Source organism: Mesocricetus auratus, unplaced genomic scaffold (genome assembly GCF_017639785.1).
Source record: "Mesocricetus auratus isolate SY011 unplaced genomic scaffold, BCM_Maur_2.0 Super-Scaffold_100013, whole genome shotgun sequence".
NCBI classification, from domain to species: domain Eukaryota; kingdom Metazoa; phylum Chordata; class Mammalia; order Rodentia; family Cricetidae; genus Mesocricetus; species Mesocricetus auratus.
Genome location: NW_024429196.1, coordinates 29936651 through 29959805, shown reverse-complemented (window position 1 = coordinate 29959805; position 23155 = coordinate 29936651). Strand labels below are relative to the sequence as shown.

The following is a 23155-nucleotide window of genomic DNA, read 5'->3' as shown; positions in this document are numbered from 1 at the left end:
ACTATTCCACTCCACTATTCTACTATTCCACTCCACTATTGCTAGGAGTCTTAGCTAGGATCATCCTTGTGGGCTCCTGGAAATTTTCCTAGCACTAAGTTTCTCCCTAACCCCATAATGGCTCCCTCTATCAGGATATCTCTTTCATTGCTCTCCCTCTCCATCTCCCTCCCCACTGAGTCATCTCAATATCTCATGTTTTCATCCCTATTCCCTCCTGACCTTAACTATTTCCCCTACCTAGGGTCTTCCATGCATGTCCTCTTTTTACCTAACTTCTCTGGGGTTGTAGATTGTAGCCTGGTTATCCTTTACTTTGCATCTAATACACATTTATGAGTGAGTACACACTGTGTTTGTCTTTCTGTGTCTGGGTTATTTCACTCAGGATGTTTTTTTCTAGTACCATCTATTTGCCTACAAATTTCATGATGTCATTTTTTTAACCTCTCAGTACCACATTTTCTTTATCCATTCTTCTGTTGAAGGGCATCTTGGTTGTTTCCAGGTTCTGGATATTACAAATAATGTTGCTATGAACATAATTGAGCAAGTGACATTTTGGTATGATTGAGCATCTATTGGGTATATGCCAAAGAGTGGTATTGCTGGCTCTTGAGGTAGACTGTTTCCCAATTTTCTGAGAAACCACTATACTGGTTTCCAAAGTGGCTGTACCAGTTTTCACTCCCCCCAGGAGTGGAGGAGTGTTCCCCTTACTCTACATCCTCTGTCATAGTGCTTTTTTATCTTAACCATTCCTGATGGCTAAGGATGTTGACAGCCAAGCACTGAACTGAACTCCTGGACTTTGGTTGAAAAGAGAGAGGAAGAATCCTATGAGCAAGTAGGATCAAGACCATGATGGGGAAACTCACAGAAACAGCTGGCTAGAATTAGTGGGAGATCACAGACTCCCAGCTTTGATGCAGCAGGGAGGAGCTTGGTCCTGCCTCAACTTGGTATGCCAGATTTTGTTGACCCCCCAAGGGAGGCCTTATCCCTTCTGAAGAATGGATGGAGGGTATATTAGGAAGGTGTGGGGCAGGAGGAGGGGACGGAGGGGGAACTGGCTTGATATGTAAAGTGAAAAAAAATTAAATAAAAATAAATAAAAACATAGAGGTGGTTTCCAACTTGATACATGAGATGAAAACTTAAGGATTCATTATGCTCTGGTGAAGATAATCACTACTACTGGTCAGGTTTCAATAGCATCATTGTTGCTCAGCCTATTGAAAATAGCACCCACCCTTAGCTGAGGAGTATTGATAACTGATGACTGATCAGGGAGAGAGTCTTTTTCATTAAGTGGTGATAAGTGACTCATGATGAGTATGTGGGCAGCACAAACTGGACTCAGTAGGTTCCAACATTTTTAATTAAAAATAAAAAAGAATACATGAAATTGGTAGGGGTTGCAGTGGATCTAGGAGGAGTTAGAGGAAGTGGAGGAGTTAAATATGATCACGATATATAATATTCACTGTGATATTCCCAAATAACTAATAAAATATTGTGTTAAAAGTAAGAAAATAGAGCCAGACATAGTTGCTCATACCTTTAACCCAGTACTCTGGAAGTAAGGCAGACAGATCTCTGTGAATTTGAGGCCAGCCTGGTCTATATAGTGAGTTCTAGAACATCCAAGGCTTTGTAGAGAGACCCTGTTTCAAAATGAAAAGGAAGGAAGGAAAGAAATAGCACCCAGTACTTACACTTCACCACAACTGTCCATTCTTCCAACTCTTGAATTTCTCCTAATAACTGTCAAGAATATGGAAGGTCTGAGATTTTAATCTTATTGCAAAATAATAAACTAGCTCGATATGTTTTGTACATGGTGGTACAAACTGAGACTTTGTTACACATGACAATATCTGTGGCCAAAGTAAGGTCATTTTTTAGTTGATTCTTGCATTTCTAGTTCCCAGAACATGAAGTGAAACAATCCAATGGCACATGAACATTCATCAGGTTGAATAAGAGGAGAAAAATGTTGAGTATTAGGAGCCCAGATTATTTGCAATGTTATTTTTTAACTTTTTAATTATGTGGGGGTGAGCAGGTAGGTGCACATGAATATATGTTCCCAAAGCAAAAGAGGGACTCAGATGTCCTGAGGCTAGAGTTACAGGCAATTGTGAGCAATCAGCACAGGTACTGGGAACCAAATTGCAAATGCAATACATACTTTTAACCTCTGAGACCACTCTAGCACACCCCTCCCCATTACCCACTGAATGTTTCTGGTTTTATAATTTGTTAGTAGCCTACTTCTTCAAGTAGACTTTCATACTCAAAATGTGTATATGTAAACTCAGCCTAATTTTTCCTAATTTATTATAAAATCCCCCAGGGGGTGGGGGGAAGATATTCAACAAAGTTTCATTAGGGAAGAAAACAATGCATACCAGTGCCAACTAGTAAAATTACCCAAACCTGCTTTGGTAACTAAGAAATTAAATAAGTTAATAAGATCCATTTCTTTACAATCAGAAAAGTGTCCTAAAATTCTTGAATAATGTTCAAGAACTTGAACAAAATGCATTTTAAAAGCATATGGTCCATGTGTTGAAATTGATTTCAATTTTGTAAATAAAATACAGATGTGAAATTATATAAGAATCAAAAAAGCTATATCACATACTTCCTTTTATTTTATGGATTATCTGCAATTTGTGTGTTATTTTTAATCATCAGGAAAAATAAATGTCCTCACTTGAGATTCATAGACAAGAACCTGGAGGCAGTAATACTGCTTCTCAATAACTCAACCAAATAAACATCCACAGTGGCTGGAGGAGGAACATCTCTGTAATGGTTAGCAGCTCGTGCTTAATACTCTTCCAAAAATGGATAGTAAGGGTGATCCACTGCACTGGAAGAGAAAAAGAAACACTTGTTTTTTTCATGAGTCACACTTCTGATAGACAAATAAGGATAGTCATGATTTGAGGACCCAGACAAACTTCAGTGGATCCTGTCTTGCTAAATGCAATGGAACACATCAACAACTATAGTTATAGATCAACTGATTTCATTATTTTCTTCCTAAAATGTTATTACTATTTTAGTAGTAGTAGTAGTAGTAGTAGTAGTAGTAGTAGTAGTAGTAGTGTGACAAGACATGCATGTTGAGGTCAAAGGACAGCTTTGTAGAGTCAGTTCTGTCCTTTAACTTTCCTGGAACTGAACTCAGGTTGTTGAGCTTGCATGATAAGCTTCTATATGCACTTAGCCATCTTGATAGACCCATTTCATGATTTCCTATATTTCAAGTTAGTAAGATTATATAGCTAAAGAAATAGGGATGTGATAGGAAAATAAAAGTCAAGGAATAGATACGTTTGGGAATAATAGATGTAGCTTGGAAAAGGACTAACTCAGGGCAAACGCCAATGAATATAGAGAAGAGGAAGCTAAAAGAGAATTATATTTCCCCTAGGACTTACTACTTACTCATATCAACTCTGAGAGTCCATCTTCCACAAAGATTATGTGAAGCACATGTTACACTGCTTTAGTACAGGCAAATTTAGAATAGGCTTGATGCATTACTGTATGTTATTATTGAATTCACTTTTATTTATCTTTATTTTAATTCACATTAATGAGAAAGCATTTTTATGGGTCTCTTAATATATCATGACCCATAGATAGTCTGTTCTCTGTGTCTAATGCGCAGGTGAGCCCTGAAGACATTATTGATTTGGCCAAAAGTCATAGGGCATTACTTCACAATGAGGCCACTTCGATGTTTTGTAGGGACAAGGTCACATGTATTCTGTGCTTAATTTGAACTCACTGTGTAATGGAGGATGACCTTAAACTTCTAATTCTCCTGTTTCTGACTACTCTGGGGCTGAGAATAATGGTTTAGGCTACTGTGCCTTTTTTATGTGGGGCTTGGGAAGCGTTGTACCAACTGAGCTACATCCCCAGCTTGGCCAGTTTTGAAAAGGGGTTGGTCCTGAGTTTCGCTACACATCATGAACTTCAAAAGAAATCCCTCTCTTCTGAGGTCTATAGAAATGCACTTGTTGCAACCCTATTGTGAAAACTAGGTATGCCTTCTGTAATGCCACTATATTGAAAAACTACCATGTGTTGTTTGAGCTCACTGAAAAGTTGGCTCTGGAAGCAGAATTGCCAATTCCCTTATTTAAGTCTCAAAGTATTTTTGTCTCAACGTATCCTCCAAAGCCCCTTGTCTAGTGTTGGGATGTCCCTACACCCCATGAAAAAAACTTTAACAGGGAAAGAAGAAAGCAGTAAACAGCCCAAGAGTGAAATCATCGTGCTTTTGAGAACAGTGGGAGGTTTCCACAATATAAAAGTGCCTGCCATGGGAAAAAGAAGCCAAAAATTCAGTCATGGGAACTGCCTCATCTTCCCCTGTGACCTGCTTATAATAATAGACTTTCATATACTGCCCTGCTGGGTCAACTCGTTCCCATAGCACTTTGTTATACTCAGGAAGAGAATACCTCCCACCTGCCAATGAGTGTCAAGGGTAAAATGTGTCCCCTCCCCTTCTCAGCTATGAAGTTTAGTGTGATCAAGGACATTATTCAAACAGCCCCATTCAGCCAAGAGATCTTCTGTCTCCTGAGTATATCTAGTGATAAGAAATAGTCTGAATGTTTTTCATTGTTTCTCTCTCCCTCCTTTGAACTCTGAGCTCTCCAGAACAAAGAAAGCTCCACAGAATACCAGTAAAGGAGTTCTTTTGCAGCAGAGTGTGGAGTCCCCTGGTTCTGTTGAATCTTGAATTTTACTTCAATTCCTCGCCACCAGTAACTGGTGGATCTCTGTATTCCCAGACTGGGTGTTGCAAGACGTTATCTCTATCTTCTGCTGTTTGTTCTAGTTGGAATCCTCACCCTAGGGGGGTCACTCTTCCCTGCTCAGGCCTATCTATTAGAAACTCTAGCTGACTGCCTTAACTTCCCCAGTTGGTTTTTGCTGGGTGTTTGCAAACATCCAGTTTAACAATGCTACTTTTCTGCTGTTACATGCCCTTTTACCTAGAAGCCTCACCTGAGTAGACCCTGGGCTCTGTTCAGGACCCTCTCTAATGAGAAGTAAGGATGGTTGCTTTAAAGGAACTGTCTCAGTCAAGTTCTGGGTATTTTGAGTGCACAATTTAATCATTTTTGCAATCTATTGCTACTTGCTGTTTTACTTTGACTTGATGTATATATGTAATAAATTCAACTGTTCAAAAGCAAAAGTTTGCTACGCTGATCATTCCCTGGATCCTGAAGAAAATCTTCATGGCTTACCTGCTTGTTAGAAAATGCAAGCAACATATAAAGCCTTCTAAAAGAGTTACTTACAATGACATTTTACTGTATCGAAAATTTCTGTTGAGGCTGTCAATCACTTTCATGTCCTCCGGGGTCAACTCAAAGTCAAATACCTAGAAAGACAGAGGCACAAAATAAATAAGCCATTGAAGTGGCCTTTTACCTGGAAATATAAGGGAGATAGCAACAAGGATGGATTTAAGTGGAGAATTTTTGTCACCATTGGCTTCCAGGTAGTCCTGGTCTCAGAATATTTGACTGAGTATTTCAGTCCCTCCTTTCCCATCTGTTTCCTACTTTGATCCACTTCACAAAAGGAAGACTCATCACCCAATCATAGAGCATAGTCTAACTCCTCGACAGGACTTGATTGAGTTGAAGAAAAATTATTCCCAGATCCATTGTTCAGCCATACCACTCAATCGTCTTGTGTTCTCAAACACTATCTACGTTTATTCTTCTTTATCAAAAGAACCTTTCTGATTGATCACTGAGATAATGGATTCTGTATTAAATGATTTCTCCTACCTGAGTCAGTCTCTCTCACTCAAATCCATCTTTGTTTGTATTTGATAATATGGAGCTCCCAATGGAAAGTGCTTTATTAGAAAAGCATGGAGATCAGCCGGGCATTGGTGGCGCATGCCTTTAATCCCAGCACTTGGGAGGCAGAGGCAGGCGGATCTCTGTGAGTTCAAGGCCAGCCTGGTCTACAAAGTGAGTTCCAGGACAGCCTCCAAAACAATACAGAGAAACCCTGTCTCGAAAAACCAAAAAGAAAAAAAAAGAAAAGAAAAGCATGGAGATCTTTGGTAAAATATGTTGTCAATTACCTCATCAGGAGAAAAGTTCATCAAAAATTCAAGATCTTAGCATGCAGACATAGCTTAGTGGGTAAGATCACTTACTGCATGAGCATAGGAAACTGAGTTCAAATCTTCTCACCCAAACAAAAAAAAAGTCATAAGAATGCCTATAACCCCAGTACTATAAAGTGGAGGAGACAGCAGGACTGCTGGGGCTTGCAGGCTATAATCATACTTGAGTATTCAGTGATAGAGCCTGTCTCAAGACAATAAGGCAGGGAGTAAAGAGACAGGTAGAGGACATATACAATAATACATATACCATATACACACACATTTAAAAAAACTGCAGGGTCCCATCTATCTGTCTACATACTACTACATATAATAAGTGATTTTGTTAATTTGAGACAGAATCTCATGTAGCCCAAACTGTCCTCAAACTATCTATATAGCCAAGAATGCCTTGAACTTCTGATATATATATATATGCATTTATATGAAAACAAAATATATGTCTAACCAATCATTTATCTATTAAAGGTAGATGTGATATTTAATGCTAACTCAACTTGACATAATCTAGAATCATCATTGAGATGAATCATAGGGTATTCCTGTTAGGATTATCTTGATTATGTTCATTGATATGAGATGACCCACCCCTTTTTATCTTAAAGACAGAGTTCCTCTGTGTAACAGCCCTGGCTGTCCCAGAATTCATTCTGTAGACCAGGCTGGCCTCAAACTTGTAGAGATCTGCCTGCCTCTACCTCCTGAGTGTGGGAGTGCTTATGCCACCACTGCCTGGCTTGAGAAGACCCATCTTAATTGTGGGAAGGATCATTCCGTGAGCAGGGGATCTTGAACTTCACAAAGCATAGAAGAGTTGAGCATGAATTCCAGCATTCAGCCCTCTTTACTTTTCAACTGTGGATACAGTGTGACCTTGAAGCCAGCAGTGGGTAATGGTGCTTGCTGACATTTTGTTCCACCTCTGAGATCTACTTGGTAGATGGAGAAGAACTCCCACAACTTATCCTCTGGCCATCCACTGTGTGCTGGTGAGTAAGCCCTCAAACACAAATACAAACAAAAGGGTAATGTTTTAACCTTACAGGATTCTAAACAAGAACAAATGAAAAACCACTGATTGGTATGAGAGACTAGCTAGTGCAAATACAAGAATTTTTTTTTACTTTAATCCACCATTTAATGCTCAATCAATCAATCCATAAATGTTTGCTGTTTTGTTACAATCATCTTCAAAATAAAATATATGAGTGTATGTAATAAAAATTAAAACAAAAAATATCCCAAGCAAAGCAAGTCCCTACACCACAAGAGAAGAACAGTAACAGACCTACACAGGCACCACCACACTGTGTTTTTGCTGTTATTCTCCTTTGGGGCTCCGAGTCCTGTCTGCCTGCAGGCAGCGACTTCCAGTGCTCAGTCTAGTCTTGGTGACCTCTGTAGGGACACTCGTGTGTCTAGGATACAAACCCCTGTACTAGTTTCCAGGACAGCCACAACAAATAACCAAAAAGTGTATGGCTTACACATCAGAAATACATTCTCTCGGCGTGAGTAGGGATGCTCTCCCTCTGGGGGCCAAAGGGAGACTCCGTTCAGCCCCTTCCATCTTTGGATGGCTCCAGGCAGTTCTTGGCTCTGGCTTCATTATTATAATCTCAGCTTCTATCTTCACGTAGCCATTCTCTCCTCTTTGTACCTGTTCTCTGTGTATTGCATACACGTGTCACTGGATTTAGGACCCACTGAGTAATCCAGAATGGTCTCAAGATTCTGCACTGTCCACATCTCCAAAGACCTTTATTTCCAGTACGGCCACCTTCACATTTCTAGACCAGGGCTTCCACGAGTCTTTCAGGGGATGCCTTTAACCCCACACACCCTCCAAATAGCAAAGAGTGGAGGGATGTATAAAATTCTACCTGTCCTTAAAGTTTAGGTGCCAGAGGTGTTACCACCTGTCACAGCACTCAGCTCCTCCACAGGGCCTTGTCTCCTCTCATGCCATGTTTATTTCCCTCCTCATGTCTGAATCTCCAGCATCAGACCACCTACGGAGGACCAGCCAGATGGGTTATCAGGTAGAGGTACCTGCACTCAGGCCAGAGACCTGAATTCAATCCCAGGGTTCCATAGGTGGCAGGGAAGAGCTGACATCCAGGAATTGGCCTCTGACCTCCATACAGATAGTGTGATATGTACATGGCTGCACTCAGACAGGTACATGTACACACACGCACACACATACACACACACGCACACACACACACACACTTAAGAAACCCATAACAATGATTTTATTTATGGAGTTTAGCTAAAAAAATTAATTTCTGTCAATTCTGTGTCAGCCCCCACTGTCACTGCTACCAACAAATCTGACTTTCTGTGATCATGCCTAGAAGTGTGCAGTTTTAATTGTATCCCTGGGAGATTTTTTTAATGTATAATTTTTTTTTTGTTTTTTGTTTTTTAATTTTATTTTCCAGTTTAAATTTAGATAAGAATCAAGGTTGCTTCACAAGTCAGTTCCAGGTCCCTCTCCCATTCCCTCCCTTCCTCCCGTGCCCTCCCCCCCCCCCCCGTTATCCTCTCATTTCTCCAGGGAGGGTGAGGCCCTCCATGGGGGTGTCCATAGTGTGTCATTTCATATAGGGCAGGGCCTAGACCCTTTCCCAAGAGTTCTGGGTGAGAGTGCACCTCACATTGTTCTATTGGAGTCCAAAGTCCGTGTGTATACTTGGGATGGGTACTGATCTGCTGCCCAAGGCTCAATAGATTCCCTAGGCCTCTTCACTGACACCCAGATTCAGGGGGTCTTGATCGCAAATACAAGAATTTAAGGAATAATTTTAATCATTGATTTCTTTATATGGTCGGTCTATAAATTTATTTAGCTCCTTTACTGCCAAGAGACACACCAGTGATAATGGGAAAATGGTCATATGTAACATCCCATACTTCAGAAAGCACACAGGCATGTAACTAAATAATTGTAAATCAGTGAAAAACTCACAAAACCATGCCCAGTACTATGGAAGAAAAAAAGTGAAAAATGTATTGGAATAGTCCAGTGATCTAACCAACCAGCCATCTTATTTGGATTAACTATTAACCCAAATTGTTGTCCTTAATACAATCAGGGATTTGTAAAGCAAAGAATGTAAAGAACATAAATGGAGGTTTTTAAAGTCTCTACCACCTGAAAGAACTCCCACAACCACCTGAAGTAATAGAGCTGAAATGCATCTTGTTAAAGAACTTGCAAAAGGTAAGGCCCAGTGTGGAGGAGATCCCGCCTTTTACCCACCAACCTCTTACCCACGAGCTTTTTACCCAGCACTTTCTCTGCTGCCCTTCCAAGCTGCTGTCTATAGCATACAGAGGCAATGCATGGGAGTAAATAAACAATCAGTGCTCCCATTGGAGGAAAATCGCCCCCAGGTCTCATGCTAGAGAAATGCTCTTGCGCCTTTACCTGGAAGTTCTCTTTGATTCTCTTCTCATTGAAGCTCTTGGCCAAAACCACCACACCCCTCTGTAGCAGGTAGCGCAGAGCAACCTGGCCTGGAGTTCGGTTGTGTTTCTTGGCAATGGTCTTTAAGATAGGTTCCTCCAGGAGGTATGGGCTATCACTGTCAATCCTGAAAAATAAAATATACAAAACATAATCACACAGAGATGGCAAATCTGGAATATGTTACCATCTTACCTTTATTCCCAGACCATTAAAAACATTAAGTACAATATAGTATAGCTAAAACAGAATTTCATGAGTATTCCTTGAGATTTACATATATATGTATATGTATGTATATATAATATCAATTAGAAACAATCTTATTTTACATATCAATCCCCAGTTCCCTTTCCCTTCCATCCTCCCATGCCCCCCACCAACTTCCCCATCCCACCCCCCATCCACTCTCCAGGGAGGATGAGGCTTTCCATGGGGGTACATCAAAGTCTGTCTCATCATTTGGGGCAGGGCTTAGGCCCTCCCCCATGTACCCAGGCTGAGAGAGTATCCCTCCATGGGGAATGGGCTCCCAAAGTTCATTCATACACTAGGGCTAAATACTGGTTCCACCACTAGAAGCCCCATAGACTGCCCAGGCCTCCTAACTGATGCCCACATTCAGGGGGTCTGGTTCGGTCCTATTCTGGTTCCCTAGATGTTAGACTGGGGCCTGTGAGCTCCCATTTGCTCAGGTCAGTTATTTCTGTAGGTTTCTCCAGAATGGTCTTGATCCCTTTGTTCATCCCTCCTCCCTCTCTACAACTGGTTTCCAGGAGTTTGACTCAGTTCTTAGCTGTACGTCTCTGCTTCTGCTTCCATCAGCTACTGTATGAAGGCTCTATTTTGTAGCAATTGTAAACAACTAAGATGAGAAGATAAATGCTGTGTATGACAGGTGTGCATGCAATGGGATATTTCAGAAATACAAATATTCTCTTTTATCCTCAGATGGTCTTGGAATAGCCCTATGTGCACTATACATATATGTGTGAAGTGATACTTTTTCCAACTTCCATTAGTGAATCTTATGTTTGGTGATATAACAAAGCTAGCAAGAATTTCCTTTTCCTTCTTGACATTTCAGGGACAGAAGATTCACTTTTATCATGTATCTTAGAAACCTCAGTGTATAAATTTTCTCTTTTATTATGCTGAGAACTTTCCCATTTTCATATGAAGTAAGTGCTTCTCTTTGCCCTACCCAAATTTTAAGTAGCACTATTCTCATGCGTTTGAGCCTTTATTAATTAAAATACGGGTTACTTGAATGCAAGCTCTGCCATGCTATGATGGTGGTCCCGATAAACCAAACAATGCACAAGTAACTAGCAAGCATGGAGTAGATTTGGTAAGGACATACTGAAAAGGAAAATTCTCATCCTAGGTAGCATGTGATTTTATCTAGTTACTTAGAATAATAGAGCAATTTAAAATAAGAATTGTTGAAGAGATACCTTGATAGAGGGAGCCATTATGGGGTTAGGAAGAAACCTGGTGCTAGAGAAATTGTCAGGAATCCACAAGGATGTCCCCAGCTAAGACTACTAGCAACAGTGGAGGTGGTGTCTGAATGGGCCTTCCCCTTTAATCAGATTAGTGACTATCCTAATTGTCATCATAAAGCTTACATCTAGTAACTGATGGAAGCAGATGCAGTGACCCACAGCCAAGCACTGGGCTCTGAGCTCCTGGAGTTTAGTTGAAGAAAGGGAGGAGGGATCATATGAGCAAGGAGGGGTCAAGATCATGATTGCAAAAACCACAAAGATACCTGACCCAAGCTAGTGGGAGTTCATAGACTATGGACTGACAGCTCAGGAACCTGCATGGGACCAAACTAGGCCTTCTGAATGTGGGTAACAGTTATGCAGCTTGATCTGTTTGGAGGCTAGTAATGGGACCACTATATATCCCCAGTGCATGAACTGGCATTTTGGAGCACATTTCCTATGGTGGGATACCTTGCTCAGCCTTGATACAGGGGGAGGAATTTGATCCTGCCTCAATTTGGTATGCCAGACTTTGTGTATTGACCAAGGAAGGCTTTACCCACTCTGAAGAATGAACAGAGGGTGGGAAGGGAAATGAGGAGGAGGGATGGGAGAAGGGGAGGGAGGGGGAACTGGGGTTGGTATATAAAATGAAAAACAATAAATAAAATTAAGAGTTACTTATTTCTAGAATTATTTCTTTGATATTTTTTGTGTTTTTTAAAGATTTTTTATTTAAATTAGAAACAAACTTGCTTCACATGTCAATCCCAGCTCCCTCTCCCTGCCTTCCTCCCCTGCCCCCCGACCAACCTCCCCAGTCCCCAAACCAATTCCCACTCCATTCCCCCAGGAGGGTGAGGCCCTCCATGGGCTTTTTAAGCCACCATTAACTGATAGCTAAAAGTATAGGAAGAAAAAAAGAAAAGATGGGAAAGAAAGAAACAAAGGAAGGAAGAAAAGAAAAAGAAAGAAAGAAGTCAGGGGAATTGCCATAAAATTTAATGAACTATAGGTAATTATGATCACACTGGGCCACAAAAGCACAGCTATGTGGATTCCAGACAGGCATGGGAGCATAAGTCTGTAATTCTAGCACTTGGGAGATTGAAGACAGCTCTCTACATAGCAGGACCCTGTTTCAATCCATGCTCCTCACCCAAAAGCACAGAATTCCTTCAAAATAGGCAAAGTTCTCTAGAGCAAAAGAGCAGTGCAAAAAACTAATTGTCTAAAAAGTGTTTAAAAAACTGCCATAGAAGGAATAAGGACCTCAAAAGACACATAAAAAGTTATTTATAATCCCTACTTATTAGCTTCTGTTTTATTTTGTTTTACTCTAGAAAATCAAGTTTCTGCATTAAATACTTCACTCTATTTAAAGCACAGGACAAGAGATAATGTCTTTGACAATCACAAAATGTCTTCTTTCTTATGCTTTGTCTTAGTTACAGTTTCTATTGCTATGATATAGCATCATGACCAAAAGCAACCCAGGGAGGAGAGGGCTTAGCTCAGCTTACACTTCCACATCACAGTCTATCATCAAAGGAATTCACAACAGGAACTGAAGCAGAAGCCATGGAGGAATATTGCCTACTGCCTTGATGAGCTTGTTCTCTTATACAACTCACAACCACAATGATGAACCCACTCACAGTGGGCTGGGCCCTCACACACCAATTGTTAATAAAGACAATACCACACAGACTTGCCAATAGAGCAATCTTATGGAACTTTTCCTTTTTGATTTTTTGGTTATGATTCCCTCTTACCAGATAACTCTAGGCTTGTGTCAAGTTGATGGAAAAAAATCAACCAGTGCATGCATTACAAACCTGCTGTCTCTGCATCTACAAATAGAACTCGGAATTCACTGATAAATGTAAGGGCAGTACAAGTTTCCTAAACCTTTGGATTTTTTAGCTTATCTGTACATATAACTATATGCTCATTACTTCAGCTGCATGTATTCTTTGAAAAATCTTCAATAACATGTTATATACTCTGTAAGTCAGTATCATGACTTGGAAAGATAGTCATATTTTTTTCCTGAGAATTCTCTTTTTGGCTTCTGTACAACATCATCTGATATTATGAGAGAAGATGGTTCTAAGTCCCTCCTAAATCAAATAATCAATGTGGTAGAAATAAGAAAGTTCATAGAAATGATATGAATCTGTGTGGTGATATATTGTTTATGATCTAATAAAGGTTGCCTGGAGATCAGAATGCAAAGCTAGCCACAGTCATAGAGTCCAGGCAGTAGTGGCACACACCTTTAAGCCCAAGATTCAGGAAACAGAGGCAGATAGATCTCTGTGAGCTCAAACCCATCCAGGGCTACATGAGAGTGAATCAGTCTGAAAGAGAAACAGAGCTCATGCCTTAATCCCAGCACTAGAGAGGTATATAAGGAGCTCAGAGTCTCATGCAGAATATAGCAGGCAATTAGTCTCCAGTCATGTTGAGGATAGTATTGCCCCAGCCTCAGTAGAGGTAAGAACTCTCTGGTGGCTTGGCTGCTTTGTTTCTCTGATCTTCAGCTTGAATCCTAATATTTGTCTCTGGGTTTATATTATTCATACAAATGTAGGTTTTACATGCTACCCAACAGTCAAAACAAAATGGCTAGGATATTTGCAGTCTAATCTCTATAAATTATGCCTTAAAACTCCTTTTAGAGATATGCTTATTAGTGCTGGAAACAGGTAGACAGATAAAGCAAGACTAAAAGACCACTAGAGAGCCTGAAGCTCAACTCTAGTGCATAGGAACTGCTGCATTGTTGAACTTGATTCTTCATGGTTGAACTTTTCACAAGGTTAAAAGTTAATTCTTTGTCAATATGGAAGTATTGACATAAGGAAATAAAGTCCAATAGTCCCATTACCAGTTTGGGTCTCTGTGGGATCCTAGGGCACTGTAGGCAACTAGAACAATGTTTTTGGACTTGCAGAACTCCAGAAGTTTGCTCTGATTGAGATACGGGTGACATTCTACCTGTAAATTTCCAAAACGAAACAGTATCAGAATGTATGAGCCAACAATGTCATGCAGGTTTTAGAAGTGCCTTAAGGGCAGATCTACTTCTATATTGACTTAATCCCTGAAATATTTTTTCTGTCTTTTTATTAGTATTTTAAGTTTAAAATTTCCCACTTCCAACTTGCCTCTGGTTCAGTCCCAAGTACCAAGGAAATAAAAAGACATGATCATACTTTGACATGCAAGATATTTAGTACTACCAATCATTGCTAAAAGTGTGAGAGCTTTAACAGTATTCTAGCAATGATATTTTTTAATCATGTGTTCTTAAAATATGGGCTAAAAATTGCATAATGCTTGCCCTAAAATACCTCAAAATAGTATATAACAAATTTGTTTTGAAGAGAAATTATTGCTTGGGTGTGTTGGTGGGTGCTGGTGAAGGATGTTGTAGTCATACAATTCTTAGTGCCCTTTGTAGCTTTAAATTCTGTAAAAGTTAAAAAGTGTTTAAAAATTATATTCCATCTAAATTTAGGAAAGAAACCACCACAAATTGTCTAGAGTGCCAGCAGAACAATACAGCAGCAATACAATTTTGCTGTGCTTCATTTCAATCTATTTTTTGTTTTTAAGATTTTGTATGATTTTCAGTACAGCACACATTGTGAGGGTTGCTGAGCAGTGGTATTCCTTCTAAGAAGAGCAGTGATTTTAGTCAATCAAGCTGCCTTTCCCCTGTCTTGTTCTTCCCACTCTAGTGAACCTGAACCATCACTGATACTTCCTATCTCAATGAAAATAGATATAACCCAAATAGCTGGTTCAAAACAGAAATTTTGGAAGTATCAAGTAAGGAAGAAGCTTGTGAACACAGAAGGTAAGGGATGGCCAAGGTGGACTAAGAGCTCACCTGGTTGCAAGTGGGCTTGTATTTCAGCCCTGGTTTGTTCAGAATCAGTTCCAGCTGTTTGTGGTTGAAATTGGACACCCCTATGGACTTGGTTAAACCTGAGTCTTTACACTTCTCCAGTGCCTAAGGAGGAAGAAAATATCTAGTTTATCCTTATCATACTCTGTGCTTTGTAGTTTAGCCTTGAGCTTGCTTGTACACTTAGGCAATAATTTCAATTACTTACATAATAACTTTATTTACTTGTATAATTTCAGTTACAATTTCAAAACAATATTGTCACTTTGAATACAGCCTTGCCTAATGCACTTACCTGTAATGAATAAATATTTGTCTGCTCAATTACATGCACTTTGAAAGCAACAAATATATATAAGTCTCCCCTTACTTTCCCCATCCTTTTTAGTGGCATCTGTTTTGATGTTAGGCATACAATGGTTCTTCAATAAATGCCATCATAGTAAAAGACAAATAATACTTGGATCTTGTGCTAGTTAAAAGTATATTCTTACTTTTTTCTTATAATGTTGAAAAACTGTGCATATATCAGATAGGATATATAATGGCAGGTTTCATTCTCAATTATAGCTTGCTCTGTGCTAAGGCAGACTACACTTATCAAAAGGTGTATTTTTCTGTCCTGAAATAGTGTCATAACCCTTCTTGGGTTTCTTTCTGCTGATCTCCTTTATATGGCCTTTATCGTTGTTTGGATCTCTGAGGCAAAGAAATGTCTGCCTCAAATCGGAGTTGATATTAAAAACTTAAGTTCATCCATCTCAACTCATACTCTACAGATGAAATTATAGAGAAGGGTTTATTGTTTATTCTCTCATATATTATATCCCAACCAAAGATCCCCCCTCCACTCCTCCCAGTTCCTCCTCCCCAGATCCACTCCTCCTCCTTTTCCCTACAGAAATGAGCAGGCCTTCCAGAGTTATCAGCTGAATACAGCATAGTATGTACAATAAAATAGGTATTCATATGCCTTAGGTTTGTCAATTAATGAAACAAAACCTATGTCCTCTAATTCTTTATTAATTGGTTCCTCTCTTGCCACACAATGCCTTATGGTATCTGCAGCAGTACCTACCTCCCATGTTTCACGAATGTCCACTATTTCTAAAATAATTTTTCCACTGGCATCCTTTGGCAGAAGTTCCTCTCCAGGCTAGAATACAGAGAAAAGAGAAGCTAACAAATACTTTATCTAATAGTCAAGTTCTAGTGCCTAATGAGCTTACTCACCCAACATTCAGGAGATTGTGGTAATCATTCTGTGTATTTGTGCACTCATGTGTGCATGCTATGCACATGCATGCATATGCACATGTGTGTACATGTATCTTTAAAGGGAGACTTGGGAGAAGGAAAATTGAAATTGTCTAAGATATTATAGCAGAACATCTTTCCTCTTGATTGCCTCCTCCTTTTTTCCCTATGAAGCCCTAAATTTCACAATTATGAGGGTTCTTTCCATTGGAATTTATTTCATTTCCCAATGACAGAATAGTGTAAAGGATAGAAACTTTGCTATTAATCATGAGCTTTTGCTCCACTTTATGATAACTTGATTCTGAGTCTATCAGGTATGATCAGCAAACATGTACCATAAGAAAATGAAGCCAAAAGCCCAAAGGAGCCCAGAAAAATCTCAGTGTCCTGACATAATATAATAGTTATAATAGTCTAGGGCACAAAAATCCAAGACTGACCTTCATAGCAAATGGTGTATGGATAATGCAGAGATCTACATAACCCAGCCCAAGTTTCTTCAGTGATCTCTCCAGGCACTGACGAACCAACTCTGGTCTGAGGAAAGTAGTCCAAATCTACAGTTTCCAAACAAAAATTACACATTGTGGTAAAAGAATAGAGACCTGCTATGGTGATCTCAGCTAAGCTAAGAACAACTGGGACTAATTTTTTACATATTTTATCAAAATTTTTCCATACAATGTATTTTGATCATGATTTTCTCTTCACCCCACTTTTCCCAGATCTTCCCCATAACCCTACCCAAATTTTTCTACTCCTTATAGATCACATCCTCAATAGAATACCAAGATTTATTTGAGTGATGACAATGTGAGGAAAATGAGCGAAATTTAGAAAACAACGAACTTAAGTGTTGCAAAAATTAGAAGTTTTGGTCTCAAAAGATCCAAGAATGATAAGCTGCAGGTAGGGGCAAAAAGAGAGAAGCAGTAGATACATAGCAAACCACTAAATAATGGGGCTGGAAAACATCTAGTAGAAACTAACTCTGAAAGCCCCATTGAGTTAGCCAGATGGGATTTCCCAGTTACAAGTCCATCCTGGCAAAATGAAATATCCCTTTGGGTGAGGCTTCCAAATAACTGAACAAATCGCAGCATACAAAGTTAACAAAGGATTTACTGTTCTTAGTAAATCCAGAAGCAATTCTGAGAGATCCCACCAGTGTAAACATAAGTAGTAAACATCTATGGAGACATCAGCTCAGATCAAATTGCACTGGAAGCTGCCTTTCCACATGAGAAAACATTGAAAATTTCATTCTACCCAGTGCTGAGTTGAGAAAAGGGTTTACTCTTTGTGAACAATCGTCTCAGCCTCATTTAGTAATCTACTAAAGAATTAGTTACTCGGGGCCCAAAGAGGCCAGATTATCCAACAGAACTGTTCCTTATTTTATATCTAGACAATGTCTGATATTCAAAGACACTGAGCAGCTATATCCTGCATTTAATACAGTTGGAGGAAAACAAGCCTTTTCATTTTTATTTTTTATTTATCATTGTGTGTATGTGTGTGAGAGAAAGACAGAGACAGAGACAGAGAGAGAGAGAGAGAGAGAGAGAGAGAGAGAGAGAGAGAGAGAGAGAGAGATCACCGATGCATGTAGAGGTAAGATAGCAGGTATCATTTCTCTTCTACCATGTGCATCCCAGGATAAAATGGCATGGCAGCCTGTATCTTTTTCCACTGAGTCTTCTTGTTGGCCCTGTTCTCTATGTTTCTATAACATGCCTTTGCAATAAAGACATGATTCAAACTAAGACCAAAGGGGTGATATCTCCCTTCCCCAGTAACATATCTGAACTGGCAGTGGCTTCCAGTCATTCTGGCTGTAAGAGTTTACCTTGGTGGTGTAGAATAAATCCTCCCTCTTCACAGTTCCATCAGCAATCTTGTCTCGAAGAGCCTGTCCAACTTCTTCCTCATTTTGATAGAAGTATGCAGCATCTATGTGACGGAAACCTACATCAATGGCTACTTTGGTGGCCTCAAAGGCCTTGCTCTTGGGGACCTATGAAACAAGAGTAGGAAAAGTTGAGTCTATGACCAACTCAGGGAAAAAAGCCTTTTATTTCTTCATAGTATTTTTTCTGAGTTGTTGCCAGCCAGACGGTTGACCTTGTTTGATGATGTAAACCTTGATAATAGATTTTACAATCTATCTGTAAACACAAACTACAAAAAAGGCTACCCTCTAAATCTTGACTGAATGAATTAGTAATGTGCAATTCATATGAAACATGTGAATGCAACTTCCATTCAAAAAAGATCAGTTATAAGTAACCAGCTAGTAGGAATGCTGCACACTGGGAGAAAAGTTCTAAGGCACTCAATAGATAGGACAGGTGTGCATACACATAGGTATGTGTGGTGTAACAACTGAAAAATTATATTATTATTATTGTCCATCATTCTCAATTTCCACTCTAACAGACTCTTCAGTTCACTCAGATTCTTTTATTCCCTTCCTTTTTGAGTCCTTGTGTTCAGCATGAATGCAGTTAGCATTTACAGAGTGCCTTGTTTTTGTCCAGTACTAGATATTTTCTATGAACAAAAGGACTGGCTTCCCTTCTTCCATGTGGTTTCTGAAAAGAAGTGAAGGAGAGAGTAATTACACAAGACAGTATGAAAAGTGGATGGGGTAGCCCACACCTACAATTCTAGAACCTGGGAGATGGAAAGGCAGGAAGATCAGAGGGTCAAGGTCATTTTTATCTACATAGTGAGTACAAGGCCAGCCTGGAATTCATGAGACCTTGCTTTCGTCATCATCATCATCATCATCATCATCATCATCATCATCTTAACTCTCCATCTATGCTTTATATGTCTCTATTTTGTTGTGAAAGCCACACAAAAAAATTATCTTTAGCATTGAAGACTCCAGTGATTGCCACAGTGGATTTCAATGCCAGTTATAAGCTTGGTCATGAACACTGGATTGATTAATTATCAATTAATAGCTACATAATTTACAAATATTACTTTAAGTAAGCATTTGCATAAATGTATATTGTAATAGGCTGCTAAAAATCATTGAGAAGCTATCCCTGGAAGCAGATTTTCCCTCCACCAACTATAAACATGAGCATGTTTATTTCCTCCAAAACTCTCTGCTCTGGGTCAGACTGACCTTCTGGCTTTATACCAGAGAGAGGAAAAGTTTAAGCAGCTAACAGTATTGAAAACATGTGACTTAAAAATAGCTAGAATATAAGTCATTCACAACAGAGGTGATTGTTTTTTATCCCATGATATGAAATGGCTACAGCATGAAGAAAGAGAAGGAGAAAAGGAGGAACAGGAACAAAAGCAGAAAAAGAACAAGTCATCCTGTAGGAAGTCCATCCACAAGGAGACAGAGCTAAATGAGGAACTCCAACTTACTGCATCAACTTCCCCAGTTAGTTCCTGCTGGATGCTCTGAGCATCCAATTTGATAATGTCAACTCTATCTGAAAGTCTCACCCAAGGGGATACTTCATTCTGCCCAGCCAGGATGGACTTTTAACTGTGAAATCTCATCTGGCTACCTCAATGGGGCATTCACAGTTAGTTTCTACTAGATATTTTTTCAGTCCCCTGATTTAATGTCTTGCTATATATCTGTTTCTTCTCTCTATCTGACCCTCATAATTCATTCTTTTACTTTTCTTACATAATTAATAAATCATTTATTCAAAACCAAAAGTACAGCCATCACAGATGATACTCCAGACCTGTAAAATGCGTGTTATTCCTTTACAGTTTAAACAATAGTTTATTGATTTCATGTTTGTCCTTACTGACAAAAATTGATCCACTAATTTTACATGCAGAAAATTTACATGAGTCTGTCCCTTGTTCTGCATCAAAACTGGGAAGATTGAAAGGCAGGATGTTAAATCCATATCCAGAAAAACAATACACAGTGAGAACATCTAGATGTAGCAGATGCCCAGAGAACTGACAACTACTCCCCTGGCCAGCTACTGTTAACAGGACAAGGACCAGTCTTCACAAAGCTATTGTTTGGGGACAGTCAGGACAATAATATTTACAAAATGTCCTCAAATTTCAATCAGTATATGATTTAATTGCTTAATCTGATATCCTGTGTTTGTGTTGTACCCAGAAAACTTGGCTAAGCAAACAAGTCACAAGACACACAACCAAGCAGGCTTTTGTTCCAGCAATGACCCGATAAGGAGGTCATTGGTGGAGTAAGAGTCACATTCAGAATAAAAAGCTTGTGAAACAAGCTTTTGTTTGTTCCAATCTATTTCTCACAGGAATGCATTACCTTTACTTTTGTAAGTGCAAGCATTATGGAATGCTTTTGTTCTGTTCCCTAAGATACAATTCTATCTTTAACAATAGTAACAAATGTCAATTAAAAGCTATAGAACACATAATCTATGCTTAATCTATCACAAATGATAATTAAAGTAAACCGGTTCTGTCTGACACTAATATTTCATCATTCTTCCACCAACATTGAGTACATTGATCCCTGTCATTTGGAAACAACCCTTCCCAAGCCACAGCAAAGCTTCTATTACCTGTGACTAGAGTTAGACATTCTCAGTTCACTGCAATGGGCTGTTGAGTAAGACGTGTGATCCCATCCCCATTGTCACTTTATATCTTGCAAGTCTTCAATACTAACTTATGAACAGAATGATTGTGGATTCTCATAGACATTTTTTAAAAGATGACTGTCATTCCAAATACTTATCTTTATGCCCATAGATTAGTGCATCTCTCAGTCTTTATCAAAGATGCTTCCTTTGCCATAGAAAATGACTAATACCAGGACCCACAACTATTTAAGTCCAGAAAATAGGTATCTTCCGAGTGCTCACCCCTAGATGGGACTTCTATAGCACACCCTTTCTTCAAGAGGCTCGGGGAACATCATGGAAGAGGAGGAAAAAGGACTATAAGAACCAGAGATCATAGAAACAAGAAAACTGTTGTACAACAGTGTCTCCTGGGTGTGATAGAGTGGCTTACATTCATGGGCTGACAGCAGCTGTTGTTCTCTGCACAAAACCTGCACATTATCAATCCAGGAAACACTGCAGCATGGACAGCTAAACTGTTACTGACAATTAATGGCTTCAGGGGGGAAAAGGGATCCATTTTCTGCAGGCATGTGGCCCCAAATAGGTTGGCATGTTCTAGTGGATGGCCTCATAGTCCAATGCATATAGTCAGTATTACTGGATTTAATGAGTTATTTTTAAATAGAGAGACAAAAAGAAATAAAGTTGGAAATTTTAAAAACATGTTCAAATACTTGAAATTCTCTAACAAATACATCTTCTTTTAAAAAACTCAGAGTAAAGCTGCTATCCAATGTTCCTCCTGTTAGCCATTCTCTCCAGTATCCATTGCCCATATGAATTTCTAGCCAAGAGCAGGATGCAAGAGAAGCCATAGCTTTATATGATAATGATAATAATTTAAAAATTAGTGAGAATACTTACATCAAAGATTCATTGCACTCGCCGGACGGTGGTGGCGCACGCCTTTAATCCCAGCACTCAGGAGGCAGAGGCAGGTGGTTCTCTGTGAGTTCGAGGCCAGGCTGGACCAACAGCCTCCAAAACAATACAGAGAAACCCTATCTCATAAAAACAAACAAAAAAAAGATTCATTGCACTCATATATGAAAGTACCTAAAATATATAGTAAACATTGAGATTTGTCAGAAAACAATGTTAATAACAATAATGATACATAAAAAAGCCTCACCCTCCCTGGGGGAATGAGGGGATAACGGGGGGGTTGGGGGGAGGGCACAGGACGAGGGGAGGGAATGGGAGAGGGACCTGGAACTGACTTGTGAAGCAACCTCGTTTCTTATCTAAATTTAAACTGGAAAATTAAAAAAAAGAAAAAGGCAAAGGTATATAAAATAAAAATGTTTGGTTACATTTAAAAAAAATCTATCTACAAAAGCATTAACCTCCAAATCTCCAGAGCTAACATCTTAGCATCTCGTCAAGAACCAATAAGCATCCCCAAGCATAAACAGAAGTAAATGATAGACAATGAAAGGGAAGACAAGATGAATCATCCATCAGGAGCAGGTTTCCTTCCTTCTGAAAGTATATCCAGGATCATTAATATCTAATCCTTTAGTTCACAAAAGTTCCACTTACTTCTTCCGAAGCAAATGTACCAAATCCAAGCACTGGCATCAAGTTTCCATCATTCAGCTTCACTGAATAACTATGTTTGAGATCCATGATATCCACAGCCCAGTAAGTCTGACTCTGACTTTCCTTCCCCCAACAGCCTGAGCTGAATGAAAAGCAAAGCTCCAGCATTCTTTATTTCTGTCAAGATAGGCGGGGTCAAAATTACAAAGGTTCTACAATAAAGCTGGAGTGAGTTCACTGACTTTCTTGTACTCTCTTCACGTATCTACAGGATATCTTACAGGAAACACACACAGAAAGTTTATGCATTAGAAGACGTTGTATTTTCAGCTCCTAAACTGAAAAACTAGCTGTGACAATCTGCCCCTGATAATTACACCAGACTTGTTTTATAAGATGCAAAACTGTCATGAGAGTATTCATTTCTTAACATGAATTCTGTTACAGAACCTTAGTTAATTTCCTTGCCCTCTATTTGTTTTATAAATCCTATCAAAAATACTTTATAGAATTTCTCAAATGTAGCTTGACATCTGGGCCCAAGTGCATAAACAATAAAATTCCTTTGTAATAGTCACCTTTAATTTAGTTATCTAATTCTTTTTTCCCTGTATTAAGGCTTCATTCAAAATTCAGATTCTCCCTATTTTGCTCCTT

At 39.2% G+C, this 23155-nt stretch overlaps 1 protein-coding gene across 1 annotated transcript; it reads right to left on the bottom strand.

Moving 5' to 3' along the window:
- Positions 1 to 2642: 2642 nt before the first annotated feature.
- Positions 2643 to 22656, bottom strand: LOC101841267 (aldo-keto reductase family 1 member C15). Its single transcript, XM_005071743.4, has 9 exons — positions 22499 to 22656; positions 18190 to 18357; positions 16781 to 16897; positions 16159 to 16236; positions 15063 to 15185; positions 14055 to 14164; positions 9630 to 9795; positions 5343 to 5425; positions 2643 to 2881 (listed from the first exon to the last, which is right to left on the bottom strand). Exons 1-9 carry the CDS (start codon positions 22583 to 22585, stop codon positions 2839 to 2841), a joined length of 975 nt encoding a protein of 324 aa, XP_005071800.3. The 5' UTR covers positions 22586 to 22656; the 3' UTR covers positions 2643 to 2838.
- Positions 22657 to 23155: the final 499 nt, after the last annotated feature.